Source organism: Hippocampus zosterae, chromosome 13, assembly GCF_025434085.1.
Source record: "Hippocampus zosterae strain Florida chromosome 13, ASM2543408v3, whole genome shotgun sequence".
Taxonomy (NCBI): domain Eukaryota; kingdom Metazoa; phylum Chordata; class Actinopteri; order Syngnathiformes; family Syngnathidae; genus Hippocampus; species Hippocampus zosterae.
In genome coordinates, this window is record NC_067463.1 from 10,836,053 (window position 1) to 10,858,763 (window position 22,711).

At 42.0% G+C, this 22,711-nt stretch overlaps 1 protein-coding gene across 18 annotated transcripts in view; it reads left to right on the forward strand.

Annotated features, from left to right (window-relative positions):
• The window catches only part of adgrl3.1 (adhesion G protein-coupled receptor L3.1), a 164,511-nt gene extending 143,505 nt beyond the window's left edge, over positions 1-21,006 (forward strand). For 4 of the 18 annotated variants that reach the window (XM_052084582.1, XM_052084579.1, XM_052084578.1 and 1 more), the window contains 9 exons: positions 2,140-2,206; positions 3,877-3,968; positions 8,543-8,711; positions 12,193-12,369; positions 12,847-12,940; positions 14,464-14,592; positions 16,770-16,787; positions 17,313-17,615; positions 18,486-21,006. In XM_052084582.1, coding sequence (XP_051940542.1) covers positions 2,140-2,206; positions 3,877-3,968; positions 8,543-8,711; positions 12,193-12,369; positions 12,847-12,940; positions 14,464-14,592; positions 16,770-16,787; positions 17,313-17,615; positions 18,486-19,126 — 1,690 coding nt within the window. In that variant the 3' untranslated portion in view covers positions 19,127-21,006. The remainder of the gene's footprint in view (positions 1-2,139; positions 2,207-3,876; positions 3,969-8,542; positions 8,712-12,192; positions 12,370-12,846; positions 12,941-14,463; positions 14,593-16,769; positions 16,788-17,312; positions 17,616-18,485) is intronic. The other 14 variants (XM_052084595.1, XM_052084593.1, XM_052084584.1 and 11 more) reach the window with 13 other exon arrangements.
• Positions 21,007-22,711: the final 1,705 nt, after the last annotated feature.

Sequence of the window (22,711 nt, forward strand, 5' to 3'; positions counted from 1 at the left end):
AGTAGGCGGGGGACACCCTGAATCGGTTGCCAGCCAATCGCAGGGCACACAGAGACGAACAACCATCCACGCTCACACTCACACCTTGGGACAATTTAGAGTGTTCAATCAGCCTGCTACGCATGTTTTTGGAATGTGGGAGGAAACCGGAGCACCCGGAGAAAACCCACGCAGGCCCGGAGAGAACATGCAAACTCCACACAGGGAGGCCGGAGCTGGAATCGAACCCGGTATCTCTGCACTATAAAGCCGACGTGCTAACTACCGGGACTACCGGGCCGCTTTATATTTATTATAATTCATTATAAATGTGCATCGCACTGACGGCATCAGTGAAATTTGAGTGATATAATCATTTGTCAAGGCAGAAATTGTCATTATGATTTCATACACAGCTCTAACTTATCTATTACATATATCACATTATTCATGCAATACGTTTGCGACATGTCAATCAAATCTCAAGATCCATGCCAAAGCGAAATTGATGATACCCCTGTTCAAGTTGGCACATTCAGTCTATGTGTGCCACGTGGTGGCCAGTTAATGTCATGTTTCACCCAAACAACCTGTGTCCCTACATGTAAACCGAACTAATTGGATAATAAATCCAGCTCATAACGTACCTTTTATAGAAGCAAAACATGAGTTATGTGGCACATTTACAATCCACCGCCTTGAAAATGGCACCACTTCTTGCCTTTTTGAACAAAAATATGACACGACACCCCTTACTGCGCCCCAAATCTCGCTCACGTCTCCTAAGGAAGGTGGGGAGCAATGACTTGATGCAGGAGGCCATGGCGGGAGATACAATGACACAGTGCGGGGCCCCCATAATGGAGGACCGCTCTCATGTGGTGGAAATTGAAAGATTAATAATTCAAAAGTAGCCGGCCGTGAATCAGTCAGCCATTTTGCTTCAGTGGAACTTTTTAAGCGCGGAGTTGTAACCCGCTGAGTGGAAGGTAGACTTTCTCCTCCCTTACATGCCACAAATGAGGAAACTTTCGGGGTAGCAGCAACATATGCAATTGTGCATTGAGGGTGGCTTAAGGGGTAGCGAACGAAGAGGAAACGTTAATGTAATGACTCCTGTCGCAGTGTATGTGGCGATAGATGAGTTGGCTCATTGAACCATTCTTTTTTGAGACTGTGGCAGAACGGTTCAGATAGACGAAAATGGGACTTCCTCAAAAAATTGTGTCGTGCCGTAATCGTAATTTCTGGTTCACAGAGGATATCCGAAGGCCACATAGTGACTCCAAATGGCAAAAAGCCCCCACCCCAGCCCCCGCCTGCCGCCACCAAAAATAAAACAAAAAAAATGTTGATTCACCAATATCATAATCATTTCTCCTCAAACTTTTCAAAATCCCCAACTTTGACCACAACTACCATGCGCACCCCAAAATTTCATAAAATCATTTATTTATTATTAATGACTCGATCATATTTTAAAAAGGTATTTGGCTCATTATATTTGTTTTAAGTCGATGTGCATTTTTGTTTCGAATGACAAAAGTAATTGCAAATTATCTTACTTCCTCTCGAGCTATGGCCCTAGGACCCCTGACCTCAGTTTGAGAATCACGGAACGGGTTCACCACAACTGAATGAGTTCTTCTTTGGTTTCTTTGACGTTTGATGGAAATTTGCTGTATCCTTTTTGTGTAATTCAGCAAACTGCACATGTGTGTGCATTTGTGCGCCTCCATTCTCAACCCTACTCCCAACCCCAGACTCCATAAAAAGAGTCTTCCAAGGCATACTTCCGTATTCAAAGAAAACATTGTTATCTTTCCCCAACCCACCATGTGACGGTGTCATATACAGCCCTTGGGTTGGAGTGAAGGTATATTTATCACGGGTGATCATCTCTCACCATCTCACCTCCAAGAATATGATGTATGTTGGAGCCATGTGCTTCCTCTCTTTCTTTCCGTCATTCCTGTGTTTGTCACAATTTAAAAGTCATGTCAATAACTTGTTCCCCATTCCTTCAGAGTGTGTGTGTATGCGTGTGTGCGTGCGCGTACGTGTGTGATGCATAAACTGTCATCTGCTGGTAAATCTTTTGCCAGCCAGCATCCCTCTGAGACATGTTTTAATCCCCCTGCATCTTTCTGCTCTCTTTAGGTGCTGGCTGCGACTGGATACATACTTTATCTGGAGCTTTATAGGCCCTGCGACACTCATCATAATGGTGAGATACACACACACACATGCATGCTCACTATCAGCACACTTGGCTTAGCTGCCATATTGTTTGTGCAAGTCACGTGGAAGTGCCAAATCTGATTTGGTTTCCCCGTGCATCTCGAAAGTGAGAAAACGGATCAATTTAAAATAATCCCTACATGTGGATTAACTCTCAAATTGTAGTCCAACAACAGGGAAGTATTTTGGATGGCAAACCATTTCCGACCGTGGCAAAATTTGAGAAAATCTGACTAAGCGAAGTAAAAATGAGGATCAAAATGTGTCAAATCAATCCCTGTTCTGAAGGAGATGCAAAAATGACTTTAACCTCTCATTGTATGCCAGAATCAGCGTTACAGGGGGACATTTACGGGCAAATGAGCCCCTGTGACCGCAGACCAGTTTTACAATACAATACATCTTTATTTGTATTGCACTTTCACAACAGATGCAGCTACAACAAACTTTTGGTATATCCTTCTTAGTCCACATTCTATGACCGTTGCAGACGTAGACAATGAGGACATGCCACTTGTCGCAGCTCAAACGAGTAATCATTACAATCATAAATTCATAAAATTGCTCTTATAACAAGTTCAATTTCTTCTGGTTGCTTGTACAACCGCCAAAAGCGGAACACGTTCCCAAGCTGTGCAACACATTTTTAAATGCTACGGGGGTTTACAATCGTTTAGAAAAGGAAAGAAAAAATGTTCAAACAAACCGCTCCTGGAAACAAATGGCTCACTGCTACTTCCGGTGTCACACAGGAAGTCACGCCCATAATTTTTGGGCATCAGAGCCCTCAGTAATAAGGTGGATAGCCTGCCTTTTTAACCACAGTCAGTTGTGATGAGCTTCAGGTCCCCTGTGGCCCTTAACGGGATAAAATGTTAAAAACTAAATGGATGGTAGTAATGTGTCTCCACTGGTTTCAGTCCTTGTACACTTCACTGAGGAAGCTTTATTAAGTTCATTATCTTGAGGAGCACGCAGGCAACAACAGCCCCGTGTTCTGCCATGTACTATACGAGAGCCTGCTACCACAAACATTTGAAATCTCCTACAGCTTATTTCATAAGCTGCCAGCAAAGTGCAAATGGAACAAATGTGAATATTATTGCCCCTTCAGAATCTTTCAGCCGACAAGGAACAGCTTATGTGCTACTTTGACTTGTACACAGAGTTGGAAATAGAGCTGGAGCTTTTGTCAGACGCGGATAAAATACAAAATAGTCACAAAAACGCCACGGTAGCAATAGGACGTGTTCCCAATTAAATGAATGCCAGAATGCAAGCTGCTGTGCTCTGTGCTTGCCTTGAAGTCAGCCTGCTGACACTGGCTTCTATCGCTGATCTGACCAAGATTATGAGAGGGAGCAGCGTAGTGTGCAGACTTTACACCCGCTGCTCACCAGACAGCCTCTGAGATGGAGCACAAAAACGGCTTTATTAAAACAGTAAGGGCAACTGTGAAACTCGGATCTGTCCTCTCACCGTGGTCCTGAATCGATTATAATAACTTCAGGATGTTCTAAGCTTTCAGCACATCAGGTGAACTTTAGTGAAACTGTGTCAGCAAACTTACGAGTTACTCTTGGCCTGTGCCTTGAGAGTGAATTGTGTGTTTGAGTTGGGATGAAGAACTAACTAGTATCTGTCTGTGTGTTTCAGCTCAATGTAATCTTCCTTGGCATTGCTCTCTACAAGATGTTCCATCATACGGCCATCCTCAAACCAGATTCTGGGTGTCTGGACAACATCAAGTAAGTGTACATTGGGTCCTGCTAGCTGCTGATGGTGCAAACTCGTGGGCATGAAGATAGGGGGACATCAATACATGAGTTTTAACTGTCGTTTTAACAATTCGGAGACAGAAAAGCTGCCCTTCTTCTCTCCTGGAATCCACCTACTGCGGCTTTAAAGCCCATCAACACATTATGTACTGTCTGCCTGATCCATAAAAATGGACTTATTGAAGAGAGTGGCTTGACTTGAGCAACATCGAGATGTGTTGCTGTTGCCCAGCAACACGATGGAGGCAAAAAAAACAAAAAAAACCCTGCTTTTATAGAAAGTGCAACACCTTCCAAATCGAAGTTTGTTCTTTCTTTTTTTTTTTTAAACGCACACATCCACCACCACTTTACATGCACACGCACACATCACACTTGTCCACTATTTATATTACTCTTACCCTCGAGCAGCAGCAGCTTTTCTAAATCTGCTTGTCCAAGATGGTAATGATAGTTGTGAGACTCTCCAAGTGGTATTCATTTCAAGTTTTAAAATGATATGTGATCAGTTGACGAGTCATTTAAAACTGGACTGGACCCTATTCACCTTTATACAGATTTTTAAATACAATGATAACAAGATATAAATACAATTGACCCCCGCACTTTCGGCATCCACGAAGTTGCATGTCTGGAGATTTGTTTTCAATGTGTTTTGTTTTTCTTTTCTGTTTGTCAAGAGTCAGGTGGAATAGGCTGCGGCACACCTGTGGCTCTGACCCGGACCACTGGTCTAGAAAAGAAATGGATGGATATACTTTACCCCCCCCCCAAAAAAAGTTTAATACCGATAGCTGGAAATTACGTTCCATTTCAACTTTTTTACTAATTTCATACCTTATCTTCATACATCATTTCATTTCTGTATCATAGTGTGAATGCACTCAACGCTTTTGGAAAATAATCACATGTTTTTTAACCTTAAAATTGCGTTTGATATTTTGTATGCAATTCTTTTTTCAAGGTCCTTTGCTAATATAGTTTTTCACAAACAAAGTCTTAATTCATTTTTATTACATTTAATCTTCATATATAACCGCTGACAGCCTTGCAGGGCGTTTTCATTTTCAAATCATCTTACCCGTGGATGTGTTTTGATTGGTCACCACTTATGCTACTGTGTGTGCACAAACATCAGAGACTCATAAATGGAAGTCAACACTTTTAATGTTATATGGAGGCGGCACGCTAAACAGTGGTGGTGGCTCAACGACACAAAATAAATGCCGCACACATTGAGTTTTTATTTATTGTGTTTTTTTAAAGCCTCGCAAGGCGAAAGAGATCAAACATGTTACTTCCTCGCTGCAATGATAAGTCAGAAAACGAAAAGCGAAAATCACGTCCACATAGGGCGGCAGGTTTTAATTACAGCGCTCACGCCTCCCTCGACTCTAAATTTCTCCGCTGTCCTTCTCTTCGCTCCCAGTAAACGGTCAAATTGCAGCCTTTGTGATTCGCAAATCACATTTTGTCAAATTGTGATTGTATTGCAAATGCAGCACTGCAAGGGACAATAAACCGCGTGAAATATCTCTGACAATGTCAATCAAAACGTTGCTACTTTTATTTAACTATTTATTTTGTCAGGTAACACAAATGTTGCCGTTGTTTTGGTTGTCGTTAGATTTGACAGGTGTGGTCAGTGAATTTAAACATGTTTGATATAGTTATCCACTGATGTTTCTTTTTTTCATTCTGGTCCCCTGTGAGCATTTTACTCATCATCCAGCTACTCATCTAATGACAAAGTACATTAAAAAAAAATGAGACTCCAAAAACAGAGACCATACATTGTCGTCTCGTGCATTGGGCCCGTCTGTATGTGCCTCTTCAGCGAAGCTGTCTGCATTCTGCCTCCACGTTCACTGTACAAACCCAAAGGGAGATCTGTCTGAATATGACTGCTCCTTCCAATCTCGTACCCATTGTCATTCTTTAATTCAGCATGTTTGCACGAAACACATCTCATTTTTGTCTGACATCATCTCAAGAGGCCTCTTATTGAAATTCGCGTCATTATTGTCTGCATATGACCCTCTGAGAACGTTGCTTGAAAATATGACTTCATTCCAGAACGAGCGAAGCATCTCTGTCTGCCTGTGCTAACTAATCACGGCTGTGTTATTCTCCCGTTCCAACCGACGCGCGAGACAAAAGGCTTCGGTCTAATTTGAGCAATATGCCGCAGCTCGGTGGCGAGTGGCCCGCCGACATGCGACGTGCAATGTTTAGAGTCAATCAGGAGACGGTGGGATCATTCGTTGTTGCTTATAAACACCGAGGCCGCCGTCTCCTTTGGCGACAGCGCTCGGAGGCATTTCAGAAATTAAGGAGCAACCGCAGGATGTTTCCTTCAGTGCCTTTCTGGGGGATGTGATCAAAAGGGCTGATGATAGATTAAAATCAAAGAGCACTCAAGAATCGGACGCCCTCCCCCTCCAACATTTTTAATGGCATTCGCGCTTTCTCTGAAAGTGCTGAAGGTTGAATAGATTGTAATCTAGTTGGCTTTATTAGTCATGTCCCATTTCCTCATTAATCATAATCATAATTGTGCCTTTTTTTTCCCCTCTCCTTCCGTTTTGTTTTCTTTGTCTCTTTAATTTCAAGAGATCACACGTTGCCTTTGGTAAGGCCGTTCTCCAATCAAGATGCCCCGCAGACATTTTGAATGGTTTGCCTGTCGGCTTATGTGTCTGGAGAAGCAGCTTCCCTTCCTTAATAGACCCGGTCGTGTCTACTCATCTCCCTGGAATATGAATTACTCGAACACGTGTGACGTTTGTGAGCCGTTTCTTTGACCCATATAACTTGCCCAACGTGCTGTTGAAATGTTACACTGGTAAGATGTGAGCGAGGGGAAGCAGCTGAGAGGCTGACTTAAGGGAGCACCGAGGGGGAAGAGAGGGGGCACCGAAGGAAGGAAAAGAGGGATGAGCGTGCTCCTTTATTGGAGAGGGTCGGCAGACGGGCTTTATTGGCGCTTATGTCTCGGCTGAATGGTGCCAGAGAGGGCAACATCAAATCAATCACCCCAGTCGCACTCACTTACTCTCTTCTTTTCTTTCTCCTCCTTCCTCCCGACTCTCCTAATTTCTCGCTAAAATCCATTGCTATACCCCCCCGCCCCTCCGCAACACACTCATTCTGTCTCTATTCCTTCCATGGGAGGTGATCACTGGCCAGTCAGCCAATCGCATTAGAGACCATTATCTAAGCTGAAGTGGAGCAGAAACGGTGACCTTTTATGGGGAAATGTCGCTTTCCGATGCCTGTAATATCCTCCAACCTGCTGCCCATTGAATCCCCACACAGGCTGTATGCATGCCCGTTGTAAACAGCTCTTATTTGGATCACACCTTTTGACGCACTCTCATTATGCTCGGCTGCGCGGTGGAGGTGTACTGGATTTTACACGAAAGCAACCAGCAAGGTTTGCAAGTAATTAAACGGCTAGACTAGCAGTTGGGTCTGTCGAAAAATGTTGCAAAGTTTGAAGCAAGAGCATCTGAAGCAAAAAAAATAAAATTATCCATTTCATGGGGAAAGTGATCTGAGTGGGTCCCAGTTTGCAAAATTACCACGTCAATCCTGCAAATTTGCATATAAGAATAGAGTGGAATTCACAGCAGGAGAAGCAGACCGAACTGCAAAATAACATTTGGCACTGTAAGAATGCGGCAACCTTAAAAAGTAAAAGAAAATCCGTGCCAGACAGAAAATAAATAGTGTTTGCCTTCTCAGGCTGGCATCTACAGTATATGTCTGCATAGGGGGAAAAAACTGAACGGGAAGAAGTGAAAAGAAATACAGCTAAATTTAGAACAGACCGATTTAAGCTTAAAAGAAAAAATAAATAAATGTGCGGCATGAAACAGGGAAGTAAAGTGTGACAGCACCTTGTGGCTTGGCCATTGATCTGTTTCCCTTGTCCTCTGTTATTCTGCTTTTTTGATAAATTTAGTCTATATAAGAAAGGGCAGCACGGTAGAAACCTGGTTTGCATTTCTCATAAAGTAATGCGTAGAGTAAATGGATTGATGTCGAATATTAATTAAATGGAACTTGAAAACGCCTTTAAGAGCCGATCCCATTAAAGATTTCAAGATTTGGAAAAAAGTCTTCTCGTTAGCTCTGCTATCAGTGAGGTTATGGCCTCTCCCACTTTTCTCCGCATCTGTGATGTTTGACGCTTCCAGGTCGAGTTTGAAACTCTTCAGGAAAACCACGATCGCGTTTCTTCATCCAACTTTGTCAGGGATTTACGTAACCCTCCCTAACCCCTTTCTCATCCTTTATGGCACCATGTTGCATCACAGTTGGCTGAAGAACATTTTCTGATCGAGGGCAAGCGATAAGGTTAGCATAGCGCAAACGGAAAAGTACTCTGTCTGAAATAGGGGTCCATTATCCATGGCTTCTACTGACCTTTATGCTTGACGCATTTAGAGAATCATCATTCTTTTCAAAGACTGTAGTGTGCGGAGTGCAGCACAAGGAGGGGAAAAAAGCTTTTCTCACAGATCCTCCCTTTCCTGCAGGTCTTGGGTGATCGGGGCCATAGCCCTGCTGTGTCTGTTGGGCCTCACCTGGGCTTTTGGTCTGATGTACATCAACGAAAGCACCGTCATCATGGCTTATCTTTTCACCATCTTCAACTCGCTGCAGGGCATGTTCATCTTCATCTTCCACTGCATTCTGCAGAAAAAGGTGAGTAACATGCGGCGCATAAATGGATTGCAGTGAACAGAGTGATCGAGGCGCACAAATGACGTACTTGATATCCAATCGGTAAATCTGTGTCTGCATTGATATAATTATTCAAATCACATGGTATCCATTTCCTCAACTTTTGATCCCGCATTACAATTGATGCATGTGAATATTTTTGAAATATTATTATCGGAGTCATTTTTAATTTGATCAGCAACAAAGCTCCTCCCAGAGACACAATGTCCTGATGAACCCCTTTATATATACAGTATATATATTGATATATTGGGCTATGGTGACCTTATGGATGAGAGAGTTTAGCATGCATACTGTACACAACAAATACACAAATAAAATATACCCAACCTTCCATTATCGGATTACCCACACGAGGGTCGCGGGTGAACTGTAACCTGTCCCAACTGTCCTCGGGCAGTAGGCAGGATACACAAAACAACCATTCGGGTTTTACAATCACACCGATAGACAGGATAGAGTGTTCACTTAACCTATCATGCACGTTTTTGAAATGTCGGAAGACACTGAAGTACCCGGAGAAAACCCATAAAGGTACAGGGAGAACAAAGGCCGGAGCCCAGAATGGAACCCATGACCCTCTACTGTGAAGCAGACATGCTAACCAGTGCCGCCGCTCTTGAAAACAATCATCTTCTTTTTTTTTTTTTTTTTCCAGATTTTCTGTCAACTGTTAAAGCTCAAACCTATAATGGAATCATATTTAACTGACATGGGTGCATTTTCTTCACTGCTGATTTGAAATATTGTTTTTGAATAAAGGGATGGGAACTAAGAATCATAATTTTAATATCTGATTAATTAATTAATCAAGGTGATAATTGACGGGTTAATCGATTATTAAAATAGTGCTGGTCAACAAATGTTTACCGGTAGTCCTTTTTTTAACCAGAGATGCAAGTAAACTTTTCCAGATAAATTTTTTTGCAGTGATCCCACATCTGCCCCAGTTTTTTCTCTATTACATTAGGTTTCCATGATGATGATAATAATAATAATATAATCATAATACTTCAGTGTAATAATGATAAAACATTGTCATGTATATCATAAGGTGAATTAAGGGTTAGGTTCAGCAACAGATGGACACAAAAATATGGAAATATCTCAAAAACCTGATGTGCTCAAAACAAAGTAAATATATTTTTCAAATAAGCATCATAAATATGTTAAGGGACACATCATGCCATTTCTCATTATAATTTACTGTTGAGCAGTGCAATTGTTAATTGAAGCCCCAATATACAGTATGCTTTCTTTTCATTTTTTTTTTACTTTTAATTACCGGTACATATGGTTTGCGGGAGGAGTCCTGTCATATTTCCACAGCTCCCACACTTTGACACTGCCTATGGAAGAAGAGCAGAATCTGCCGATAACATTTATGCAATGCTCAATACACACTCAAGTGGCGTCAGTCCCATTGAGGGTTTTGGGTTTTCAGTGTATGCGCATGTGCGTGCACGCATGTGCATGTTTGTGCGTCTGCGTGTGTCGCAGATCTACTTAAGGTATGTGTAAGGCCATCAGATCAAGTGTCTAGAGAGATGTCCTTCGAACCGTGTTGAGGTTTTCTTTGGCTGCAGCCCAGCATGGTTTCTCCCAAGATGCACGGCGTGGCTCTCCACACAGCTGTTCAAACAGAGCATGCGGCGAAACACGGCTGCCAATCCAACAAGCTTGTTAAAAAGTAATTACGGTGCTATTTGTTCTAACTTGATTAGGATCTAAATGCAGATGTTTTGTGTGTACAAGTGCATCATATGACTCCTGGAGGAATATGGGCATTACAAATGCAGTCATAAAGTTGGGTCAGTGATAATGGGGAAAGTTCTAAAGTTAATCCTGTAGTACCGACATTTTGATGGAGTCGATGTTTGTTCAGGAAACCTCAGCAGTTCACAGGGTAATATATCAAATGAAGCCATTATTTTTGTCCCATCGAAGCTGCGGGTAGACGCAGGATGTGGCCACAGTCCACTCCAGTCCGTATGGGTTTCTTGTCAGTGCGGCACATAACCATAATGTTCTCCGAAATGTATCTTTTCTTCGATGTCAAAAATGTAAAAAAAAAAAAGAAAAGAAAAAAGAAAAAGACTTCGGAATGGCAGAGAATCACATTCGTATTTGTTCAAATGGTCAGCCACAATTGTCAGTCTTCCGGCTTTCATCCAAACTGTACATAAACTGCAGTGAAATTAAAAAGGTCATTTTTCAAACATTTTTTTGAAATCTTGTTTCACTGTGGTGACTTGGACCTCAGTGTTACAGTGAAATATGGTGGGAACTTAATTTTCTCCTTGTTGCTGGTCAAAATTATAGAATACATTCTCAATCATTGGAAATAATGGAAATAGAGTTATAGTGGTGCAATGAGATACGATTTTTTTTCAAGATATGTGCTGTTCGGAATTTAATATTTTTTGGGGGGGTTCTCTTTTTTATTTTTATTTTTTACATCCAGTTGAAGTTTACCATCAAAATAAACATAAAATGAAGAGAATTGTTGTGGAAATGTTTCATATTTAACCAAACTTTTCCTTCGGAAAGTCTTTAATTAATGCTAACAAGCAATGCAAAACGGAATGGACGGGCGAAAGAAAAGCAATGGTGATGGCCATGTGGCATCATCAGAAATCTGTGTAGCCCTCGCTAACCCCCTCTAGCATTTTATTCGATATTCTAAAATATAAATGTTAAAATAAAATAAAATATACATTTACCGTACTCAGCCGGAATTTGAAATAATTATTGACAAAAAGGTGTATACTAAAAACAAATGCGACATTAGTTCAGCAAAATTCTCTGCACCTTTTCTCCAGCGTTTGTTTTCCCGTTCGGTTCTTTAACGGCAATTACACTTTCTTGGTTGAGGGTATACATTGGTTTTGCCATGTCTGAAAACAAATGGGCATTTGTCTTCCTAATATGCATATTGTATCAATATCAAGAATAATAATTGGAGGGAAACCTGTGCAAATCATAATTGAGATAAATGGTGACTGCACTTGGAGCGGTCAGCAATGGCCCGCCATATCCAGCAGATGAATAATTTTGTTTGCGACAGCGGTTTCGCTGCAAAAGGAGTGTGTCAGCCTGTCGTTTGTCATCTGTATAGCTGACTGACAGATGCAAAGTTTTCCATTAATTAGCCTTTGGGTGATAAAATGATTTTCTCAACAAATTCTACAGTTAAAAACAAGAAAGGTGGTCAGTGGGTAGGGGGTGGCGCAAAGGGTGGGGGGGGGGTGTTAATCTATATCTGAACAATTGTGATGGTCTGTGTCAGTGCCGTCTTTTTTGTACATTTTTTAGTGAATTGCTGAAGATTAAACAGAAAGAGTTTTGTAGTTTTCCTGCATTCTTTCATTTGGTCTTTTTTAAAAATGTGGTCTGCAATGGACTACTCCAATAAGAACGAGTATCTCCGCCCCATCTGTAGGTGCGTAAAGAGTATGGCAAGTGTCTGCGTACTCACTGCTGTAGTGGCAAAAGCGTAGAGACTTCCATCTCCTCCTCCAAGACCACCACCTCGCGTACACCTGGCCGCTACTCAACAGGCTCACAGGTGAGCTTACCTGCCTGCACACCTGGACGCTACAGCACAGCAGAATCTCAGGTGAGACAGCTGCACGCTAGCAGGGTTTTGGGCTATTGCGTTTCACTTTCAACTGTAGATCCAATTTGGCACGTTGAACTCATTGTGGCTAGGTACATTTTTAGTTCCTTTTGAGTTGAAAGTGGAGCTAGCCTCAGCCTTGACTCACAGCTGTGCCTATGCTGTAGATGTTGGCAAACTGTTTTGAAATGTAAATTGAATAGACAGGTGGATACCCCCCACCTGCCCCACCCCCTATTATCCCTTTACTGATTGTTGTTTTCAGTTTTTTTGGGGGGGGTTGCCCTTCAATGCTAATTGGCCATTTTTTGAACATCACATCCTTTGATATTGTTTTTTCTTTTTTTTCCCAAAATGTGTGTTACATTGACCCAACACTGCCTTACTGTTCTTTCTTCCTTTTCTTATTATGCTTCTTTTTCCACACCACTTCCTCCTCTTCCCTTTTCTGTCTGGCTTCCTCCTATGTGTGCGTAGAGTCGAATCAGGCGGATGTGGAATGACACCGTGAGGAAACAGGAGTCTTCCTTCATCACAGGAGACATAAACAGCTCCGCCACACTTAACAGAGGTAACTGTGTGATACCACACATTTTCTTCCCCATCACTGTCAATGTATCCTCTTTATTGCTAGCAGAAGGCTCAGCTATCATAAGCTGTCATTTAGCGAAGAGGTAGGAGTCCACGCGTCCCACAACGGAACACTGCGTTCGTTTCAGCATAAGGGTGCATACTGTATTTGATGAAACAGCAAGCACGCTTTCATTGAAAAGAATTTTCAAAACAAACACATCATCTTCTTTTTCGGATTTGCTAAAGGGCGGATCAAATTTGAACAACGCTTCAATTGTGCTTCTAACCACTTGTGGAATGTATAAGAACATTTCAGATATGATCTAGGGCACATTTTGTGGAGGCAGACGTTGCTGATGCTCTTTTATTGGACCTCTGCATGGCACAGATCGACCCAATGAAGTATCCAGTGAGTGCGTGTGTAACAGATACGTGTAGTATAGTTCACTCAGTGATGCATTCAGTGATCTCTCCTGCCGCCGCTCCCGTGAAGGTCAAAGCAGTGCTATAAATGAAGTGCGTGTCATCCAAATAGTGAAATATACTCGCACTTCCATTTGTTAGTCTCCAAGTTGAGGTGTGCTCTCTTTTCCTCCAGGCCACTAATAAGCTGTTAGCATGACAGATGGATGCTAAAGCAGACGCGGAATGTCAGCGTCTGAATTATCACACACTTAGAGAAGGAAGTGTTAGCACCTCCTTACCAGCATACCCATCTACTCCTCGTCATCTTTGTCACACCTACCGTACAGTGTATACAGTCCTGTGAAGTGCAGGGCGCTGCTTATCATACACAGTGCAAGTCCTCGTACACTATATGGCTTCGGAAATGGCATGGTACCGTTCCCTTTTTGAAACCATTTTGTCGCCAACATTCAGGTCATTTTTAGCTGTTCTCCTCTTTGCCCAAGGCTGCCATAACATGCACTCCAGAATACATTTTTACCTGAGTAAAAATGACATTGTACAATCAAATATTTTTGAAGGCTCCCTTCATTTTAACCCGCGATAATGATGAATTGTCGCAAAAGGCTTTTTATCCAATCATTCGTTTCACACTTTGCATACATTTTTAGACAGTTTCCAAGTCACATTAGGATTTGAAAAGAATTTAGTGTGTTTACTGTACTTGCTATATTATACATCTATATTCAGAAGATGTCACCTGAATTAGTTGCAACGTGTTTTTGTAGCAATGGCAAGTCCACTGTATAAGTGTGCGTATCCTCCCCTGCTTTGACCTGTGGCTGCAGGAATGACTCGACTCGCTTTTCTCAGGCTTTCTCCTCGACTTGCGTTTGCTCGTTTGATTCACTTGTCCTCTTCTCTCCCTCTTTCCTCCACACACTCGCTCTTCATCTTTTTCTGACTCTTGCTGTACTCACTCCCTCCGTGCCGCATCTACATGCTCTCTCTTGCCTTCAATCTCCAAATGCCTCCTCTCCTCCTCTTTTTCGTCTCTTAACTCGGCTGTTGCTTTTCCCCTCCCTCCTCCTTCCTTTCTCTATCTGCCTGTACCAGGAACCATGGCTAATCATCTTATAACTAATGCTCTCCTTCGTCCCCATGGTACTAACAATCCTTATAACACTCTCCTGGGGGACTCTGCAGTCTATAACAACCCTGCTGTGGGCATGTACAACACCCAAGGTGTGCCTGATGTTCCTATTCTTAATGTACTGCATGCAATGCATTAGCAAAAGTGGATGAAATTCATTTTGGCATGACTGTGTTAGTGTGATGTTGAATTCTGCGGTGAAATAATCGGGGAATCACTCTGCAATGGCGATGGGCAGAAGAATTTACTCACTGATTGTTGGCAATTTTTGTCTAAATATTAAAGAATAATGGTCTTAGTTAATTGGTTTGAGGATTTGATTGACAGAGATGCTGTTCGCCAAGTTTCAACGACTGTGCAATCAAAAGAATAACATGATGTCAGCCAAGGCAACTTGAGCCAAACGAACATCACGTTACTCCTCTGGGCAACATTATTCTGCTCAATACATTTTGGTAAAACGGGAGCTTTCCAGAGTGATTCACCTGTCACATAAAAACTAATACTTAAAAAGATGAGACTTTTCCTTTCTTCCTTTTCCCCATCAAGCAAGTACATCCCTACTTTAGAATATTCACATTATTTGGTGAAAAATACCAGATTAGTGTATCGCCAAAGGTGCTTACACCCTGCGTTGAGTTTGCACGGCTTGCTCTACAAGGGTAGGAGAACAGGACGGCGCAGGGACGATGGCGGCACAGTGCAAACTAGCCCATATTTGGCACCTGTGACAAAGTGACAAGGCAGGAAGTAGCATGGTGGCTTTTCCCATTGCTTACAATGAGGAAGATGTGGAGGAAGATGAGTAGGAAAAGATGAGCAGCAACGAAAAGAAAGGTATGAGTTCATCCGATTTTAATTATACAGCAGGATGTAGGGTGCTTTAGGCTCATGGGTGAAGCTACAGGTTTACAATAGTTTTGGCGTTTTCATTGGAGTTAGTTTTTATTTCATTTTGACCGTTTTGTTTAGTTTACCGTAGTTTTTTTTTTATGTCAAGTCAAGTCAGCTTTATTGTCAAATATGCTCTATGTGCAACATACAGCACAGAAGAAATTTCTTCCCTCTCAACCACAGTGCAACCACTGGAGAGAGAGGAGCCACTGCGGGTACCCGCGGCGCCATCAACAGAACAGTTAACATAAAATAATACAACATATGAGACACAGACAGTCATGCAATCTTAAAATAAAGATTGTTTGAGTACCATGTTTACTAGTGTTAATCAATTAGTTTATTAGATCTTTTTTTATTACTTTTTTATTTTTTAAATATATGGGGTATTTGTGGAGCACAAGATGGAAAAAATAAAAGGTCACTAAGCACTGTGTAATAAAGTAAATTGCATTCCTCAAACAACTTATATTTGGAAAGAACACCGAAAGATCTGATATATTTATTGACAAAGACAAAAACGAAGGACAGTATTACGATCATTACAATCACTTTTAGTTTTACAAATGGAAACGGTAGTTCCGATTAGTTTTGTTTGTTTTTCAAGCTTTTTGTTTTATTTTTCTTTTATTTCCTTTTATTTGTTTTTTTTTTCAATTGTAGTTTGAGTTATTTTGTTCATTTCCATGAACTGTAATAGCCTTGTTAAATTACAGCCAAATGAAGAGCATTTCACGGTGACCTTCAGGTTGAGCAGGGAGCTAAAATCACCCATTTCGACCTCATCCAACAAACAGTGTGCACCCAAAGTAGATCTCCCTGCATCGGTGTGCCTTTTTTTTTTTTTAACCACATCACGACATGACATCTGTCTTGAGTCTCGGAGCTCAGACACTGAGACATTGCATTAATTATTGATTCCTCCATTTCTCCTCCATGCTGTTTTCACTGTCGAACATCCCCAAATATCTTGCGGTTGTCACTCTGAAATCACTCCGCCATCATCTCTCCGATTGGGTGCATCGAGATGTCACAACAGTGCAGCGATTCATTTACAGTCCGCGTTCCAACTGAGCATTTTTCGATTAAGCACTGCATGGCACATTCACGATACTTGGGAGCCACCATGCCATTTTTTGCACCGTCACATACTCGCTTTGGCTCTATGCATGTAGTGTGAAATGTTGTCACTTCCTTCTGCAATGTTTATTCTGTGTTATAAATGTTGTAAATCAATGATAGCATATGATACTAATATGCTAACAATGTAGCAAAACAGAGTACCTTAAGCATGCCTCCGATTTGCGTCTGTTGTTCTGATGTCTGACCTCATATCTATGTCTCTTTTTTCTCTTCTCCCTCATGCGTCCAATAGCATCTTACCGAGACACAAGTACGGGCTAAATTAATACTTTAATAACATCGACTTCCTTTTCTCATGTCTCGCTTCTGAGGCAAATTTGTTTATCTCCTGCCAAGAAGTTTGGTTTTGCCGTCAGCCTTTGCAAAGTATCGTTTCATTGGCTGATTCGATTTTATACAGAATCTCTGCATTTGCTGGCTGGGAGAATGCTTTTAACACATTTTCTGTAGCCACTCAAATGTTGTAGATCTAATTTATAGACATGTGAGTGGCTTGAACAAAAGTGAGATAAATTGAGTTCTTATTCATTGACAGTCTATGTTACTTAAACATATTTTGCTGTTCAATTCGCATTTGTCATGAGAGTAATTTTATAAAATCTAATCGGTTCGAGTATTGGACAGTGCTTCTTGTGAATCCTCAATTCGATGCAACCTCTATGCTATCACACGCGAATAGTTTCACTTATTCATGTTTCCGCTGAGATATCCACTTAGTACATTAAAAGATTTTAATGCATTTTTTATGTTTCATTTTCCACCATTTGTACTTCAGAGGGCATCTTGAACAACGCAAGAGACTCCAGTGTTATGGACACACTCCCCCTTAATGGTAACCATGGCAACAACTACAGCATGGCCAGCGGCGAATACTTGAGTGACTGTGTGCAAATTTTAGACCGGAGCGGCGGCTACGGCACCCATAGCAACCACAAAGAGACTACCTTGGAAAAAAAGATCTTGAAGGAGCTCACTTCCAATTACATCCCCTCCTACCTCAACAACCACGAGAGGGTCACCAGCGAGCGCAGTCACAACTTGATGAACAAACTGGTCAACAGCAGCATGACCAACGGAGGTGACTTCTTCTTTTGAAATTCACAGAGGCAGGACATGAACAGCAGAATGAAAATGTTGCAAATGTTTTAAACGTGTTTAAACTTTCTTGACGTTAAGAAAAAGTGTTTGTGACATGTAAGACCTGTCTACGACCACCTTTGCAGCCCTTTGCGGCCTTTAGCAAAACCTGACAAAAATCCCCAATTCGCTATGTGCGCAAGCGGTCACAAATATTTGCCGCTCATGAAAGATCCCATCTTCAAGCAATCCCATTCCATGGCTCATAAGAAACCAATACTGTATAGAGGTCAGACCGTGTATTCTCAAAGGTGGAGCGCAATCCCTTGAAGGATGCTGGTCAACCTCCAGTTATTCCCATGGGAAATATTAGCTACAAAACACAAAACACATTTTTACTGATGTTAATGTGTTTGTTAACAATCACACCTATAGCATGAACTGTAAGTGTAAAAATCATTCAGCTGCTGTAAATATTGAGACATAAAAACACTTAATTGACAAAGGTGTCGTACAAAAATAATTCCCACCGCAGATGGGCCTCACACATCGGCACTCAAATCGCACAACTGGAAGAGAAGTTAACCATTGCGATGAAAACGTTAAAAACTACATGACACGAGGCAATATGATTGGAGTCTTACACTAATGAACACACCTAATTGGTTAGATCATGAGATGATGAGCCCCACCGCTTCTTGACTTTGACTCAGCACTGAAAAAGGGTTGCGACTTCGAGTGATGTTTTACACATTCAGCTGATAAAACGATGATTGTACCTGGACATGTTTGAACGGAAAACAAACGCTTGTGGCGCGAGGTCTTTTTGATTGCGAAGAGTGAAATCCGAACCACAAATCTTTTCCTTTAGAGAGTATGGCAGGAGGCAGCAGTAGCTCCAGTAGCAGCGGGGTCAGTGGCTGCATGGGCAACGGTAAAGAGGATGGCGGTCCCATGGTGCTGGACAACCCTTCGACCTTCCCCCACGAGGAGAACCTGGGTCTGGATATAATCCGAGAAGAATCCAACGCTCCCCTCCTGCCACCGCGCCCCCCTCCACCCGACAGCCACCCGCCACCGCCTCCCCCGCATAGCTACTCAAGGCCGCGCCGCATCCCGCAGGAGACCAGCGAGAGTTTCTTCCCGCTGCTGACCAATGAGCAGACCGACGAGCACACGCACTCGCCCAATCACAGAGACTCGCTGTACACCAGCATGCCGGTTCTCACGGACCTCCCGGATGGCCAGATGAACGGTTTAACAGACGGCGAGGAAGACAGCTCCGGCGAACTGCAGCCCTGTAAGAGTGCCACAGCTCCCGAGTTAGATGACGTCTACTACAAGAGTATGCCGAACCTGGGTTCCCGAAACCACCTGCACGAGTTGCAGAGCTACTACCACATGGGCCGTGGAGGTAGCGACGGATACATGGTGTCCGGCAGCAAGGAGGAGTCTGATTCTTCGCCGGAGGAACCCCCTCTAGACCCTTCCCACCTGGTCACCAGTCTATAGAGCTCACCGAGAGACTCCTATCCCTCCCTGAGCCTACTCTCACAACCTTCCACTCGTGTGTTGTTGACTGACAGACCGAACAGGTCCGCCCCTGGACTGAGTCCTGCGTTTAATGTGTATGGTTCAGGACAAGACAGGGGCTGAATGTATTGTCACGCTGGGAGACACTTTGTGAATTTCAAACAGGAGTAGAACCATGGAAGGGAGAGGAGAGGGGAGGGATCTGTAATTCTATGTGTTTAATTGGAATCTTGGATTAGACCTGAAAGTGATCTAATGTGGACCTCCAGCATATCGTATAGTCTCTCACCACGACTGAGGTTGAGCAACAATATCAACCCTCAAGTCCACCCCCACCCAACTCCCCTGGTGAAAGGATTCGTGCTCGCGCCCGTGTGCCGCTCACACGCAAAAGACACGTTCTGGGGTGATCAAACAGGACAAAGCCACAACGTGGACTGGCTTCGGGCAAGGCCTTGCACCACTACCTGCCAATCAAGTGGGGGACCTGCACACATTAAAAAAAAAAAAAAACAATATCAACCATACTGTACCCATATGTTTTCTGATGTTCTCAATTCTCTTCCTGTTCATATCTGCTCAACGGGAGTCGTGTCCAGGCTGGTGTCATATGTTCCTTCCTGCGAGTTCTTGTGATTGCGGCTGCTGTTTATTTCGCTAACAACAATGAAGAGAGCTTGTAAATTCGGGACGATAGGTTAAAAAAAATGGGGGGAAAAAAAACAAAAAAAGGTGGGTTGGGGTTGACAATGGGTTGTTTCTTCTTTCTTCTGTAAAGGTTCTCAGTTATCAAAGAATTATAATGAAATGATGAAATCATTTCGATGTATTGTACAGAAATACAGAGTCAAATGTTGCATATGACCAATTCTTATTTGTCAGTTGTCTGTGGAACTGTTCGGAACTGTCACCGATGGACAACGGAGTGGAAGAAGAAAAATCTTTCATCGAGACAGTTTTGCACTCTGACTAATATGCATTTACCCTACGCACACTTCTTTCTGGTCCTTTTATAGTGACACCGCGCTCACATTTTGCAAATGATTACTATATATTTTACACTATGTAGTTAAAAGGGAAAATAGGAGCGATTACCATGGGAACACGTTTACTGGAAGTGGGGTCCACTGACTTTTTTTGTTTTAATTACGCTTTTCGTTCCTTTAGGCACAAGGGGGGAGGGCAGTTGGGGGTGGGGATGGGGACGACACCTAGGTGAGAAAACACACCAGGTATTTTTGAGCAACTAATACACGAAGCATATAATTTAGATTGCCAAATACTCTCACATTTGACATTATCTAGCTGTACTACCGATAGTCAACATGTCATTGTTCAGAAAAACATGTTGGGATCAAATGTCCTCGAAAGTAAAAACCAGAAAAAAAATGCCATGTTTCTTTTGTTTTTGTTTTTCAAACAACGTCAACGTGTACTGAAAGAACTCTCCACACACTGCAGCACTGGCTAATGTTAAAGCCAATGTTTACTTATTTAGGAGGGAAATTTCAAAAGTGTATTAAGAGTAGCTTGCACATATATCCCACAAGCCCCTTCCAAGTTCCCCGAGAGAGAAATTATTTATTTATCTGTTTATTCGTTGAAAAAAAAGCAAAAACAAGCTTGGAGGAAAAAGAGCTGACTTTATGCAGGAGTAAATAAAGTGGCACTGGGTGGTTCTTCTTTATTTGTTTGTTTGTTTTTTAATTTTATTTTAAATTATTATGATCATGTTGATTATTACAATATTATTGCTGATTATTTATTCTTTTTGTATGGGTTCCAAGTTGAATGATCTCATAACTAATATTTGTTGTAACAGTGAAAGTTGTTTGCCAACAAATAAATTACTGACATAGCTTTGAGGCTTTTTCTTCCACCTCGCATACTTGAGATGGAAATTACGGATGAAATACAAACGCTGTTGGTGTACCTCATGCTCTGCTATGTAGCTCATGACATTCAAGTATAAAAATGAAATATAGAAAAACATTTCCGAGGCATGGTTTCGTACTTATTTTTGTTTAAGTCTTTAAACCTACTTTTCAAATATTAACATATATAGGATACTGCGAGACAGCAAGAGCAATGGATTACAAAAAACTCCAATTCTGACATGACGACAACACTATTGACAATCTACAGTACTTCCATACAAATATGGGTTATGTTGTCGCAGAACGAGCGAAAAACTGAGGACCGCTGTACTATCATTCTCTCTCTGCCAGGGAATTAATCTCTCCAAATGCCACAAATACCTTCAGCCACTGCTCGATAATTCACTGTACTGATTAGATGACACAGACACCATCCACAGAAAGGGAGAGACATATCTAAGACACCTAGCTAGCTAAATAGCTAGCTATCTAGCGAGATTGATAGAACGGGTTAGCGATATTAATAGTGAGATAGATAGATAGAATTTCAACAAATGTCCCCATTTTGGGATTGATAATGGTTATATCATCTAGCTAGCTAAACATCTAAAATATACTACAATATGCACCTTCTCAAGCTATTGAATGAGAAGCCACATCCACATTCTTGACAGATGGTGTATATTATCATTATTATCATGATATATCCTCACAGAATAGAATCACTTTCAACTGAGGACAAACTCTTCAGTTAGTAGAAGTGGAAGGTCGACAGTATGGAAGTTGTGTTTATGGCCGCTGCACTCACTCCATGTCACACCTAAACCTGTAAACCTACGATGACTTTTTTTTTTTCCCTCGCGGAATCCTATTGCATCATGATTTTGATTTATACCTTTACCGGTGCTTATTTATGACCAAGTAGGCTACAAAGCAGCTGTCCAATGAAAGCTGGAGTCCAGTAAAATAGATGGAGGATTGATTTGTGCTGCTCTTCTTTTTTCTCCTGGGAAAATAAGCTACGGCCCATCAGTGGCCTCAGGCTTGTCTCCTACTTTTAACATATATACGGTATAAAAGACAGAGGCCGTGTATTGGTCACATCGGCTGAGGTTCGCAGGAATAATTTGGATGTTGGACAAACTCATATGGGACCATCTTGACTCCAAGGCAAGACTTTTTGTTGCAGTTACTGAGTAAGACATTGCAGCACTTTCCACAGGAGACTAATGTTTTGAGCCTTCACTATGAGTGGGCCTTAAGGGGAGCCAAGGTACCAAACCTTACTTTTTAAGGTTAGTAAAGGAAGTAGTGGCTGCATTGCTAAATCTCTGGGCAAGAAGATAGAAGATTGCGAGAGTAGAGCTGATTTCTCAACAACAACAACGATCGCAGCGGTTCAGCAGCAAATAAAAATAGTGCAAGCAACATCTAAGGCGCATCTATTGTACTATTTTCAAAGATTGCTGCTGTTCGTGATACAAGAATAGGAACTTATTACAACCTGCTGTTGGTAGCTGCTTTCCGCTTGTCTGATTCAATTCAAAATTCAGGCTTTTCATCTGTTCAAGCCTACAAGTGCAGCTTGCAGCACTGTGTGTCTTGCACACCTGTCAATCCAAACAAGGCACTGGCTGAATTTTGACTGTACGCAACATCAAGCACATCAGTAGGCCATTAAGCCAAA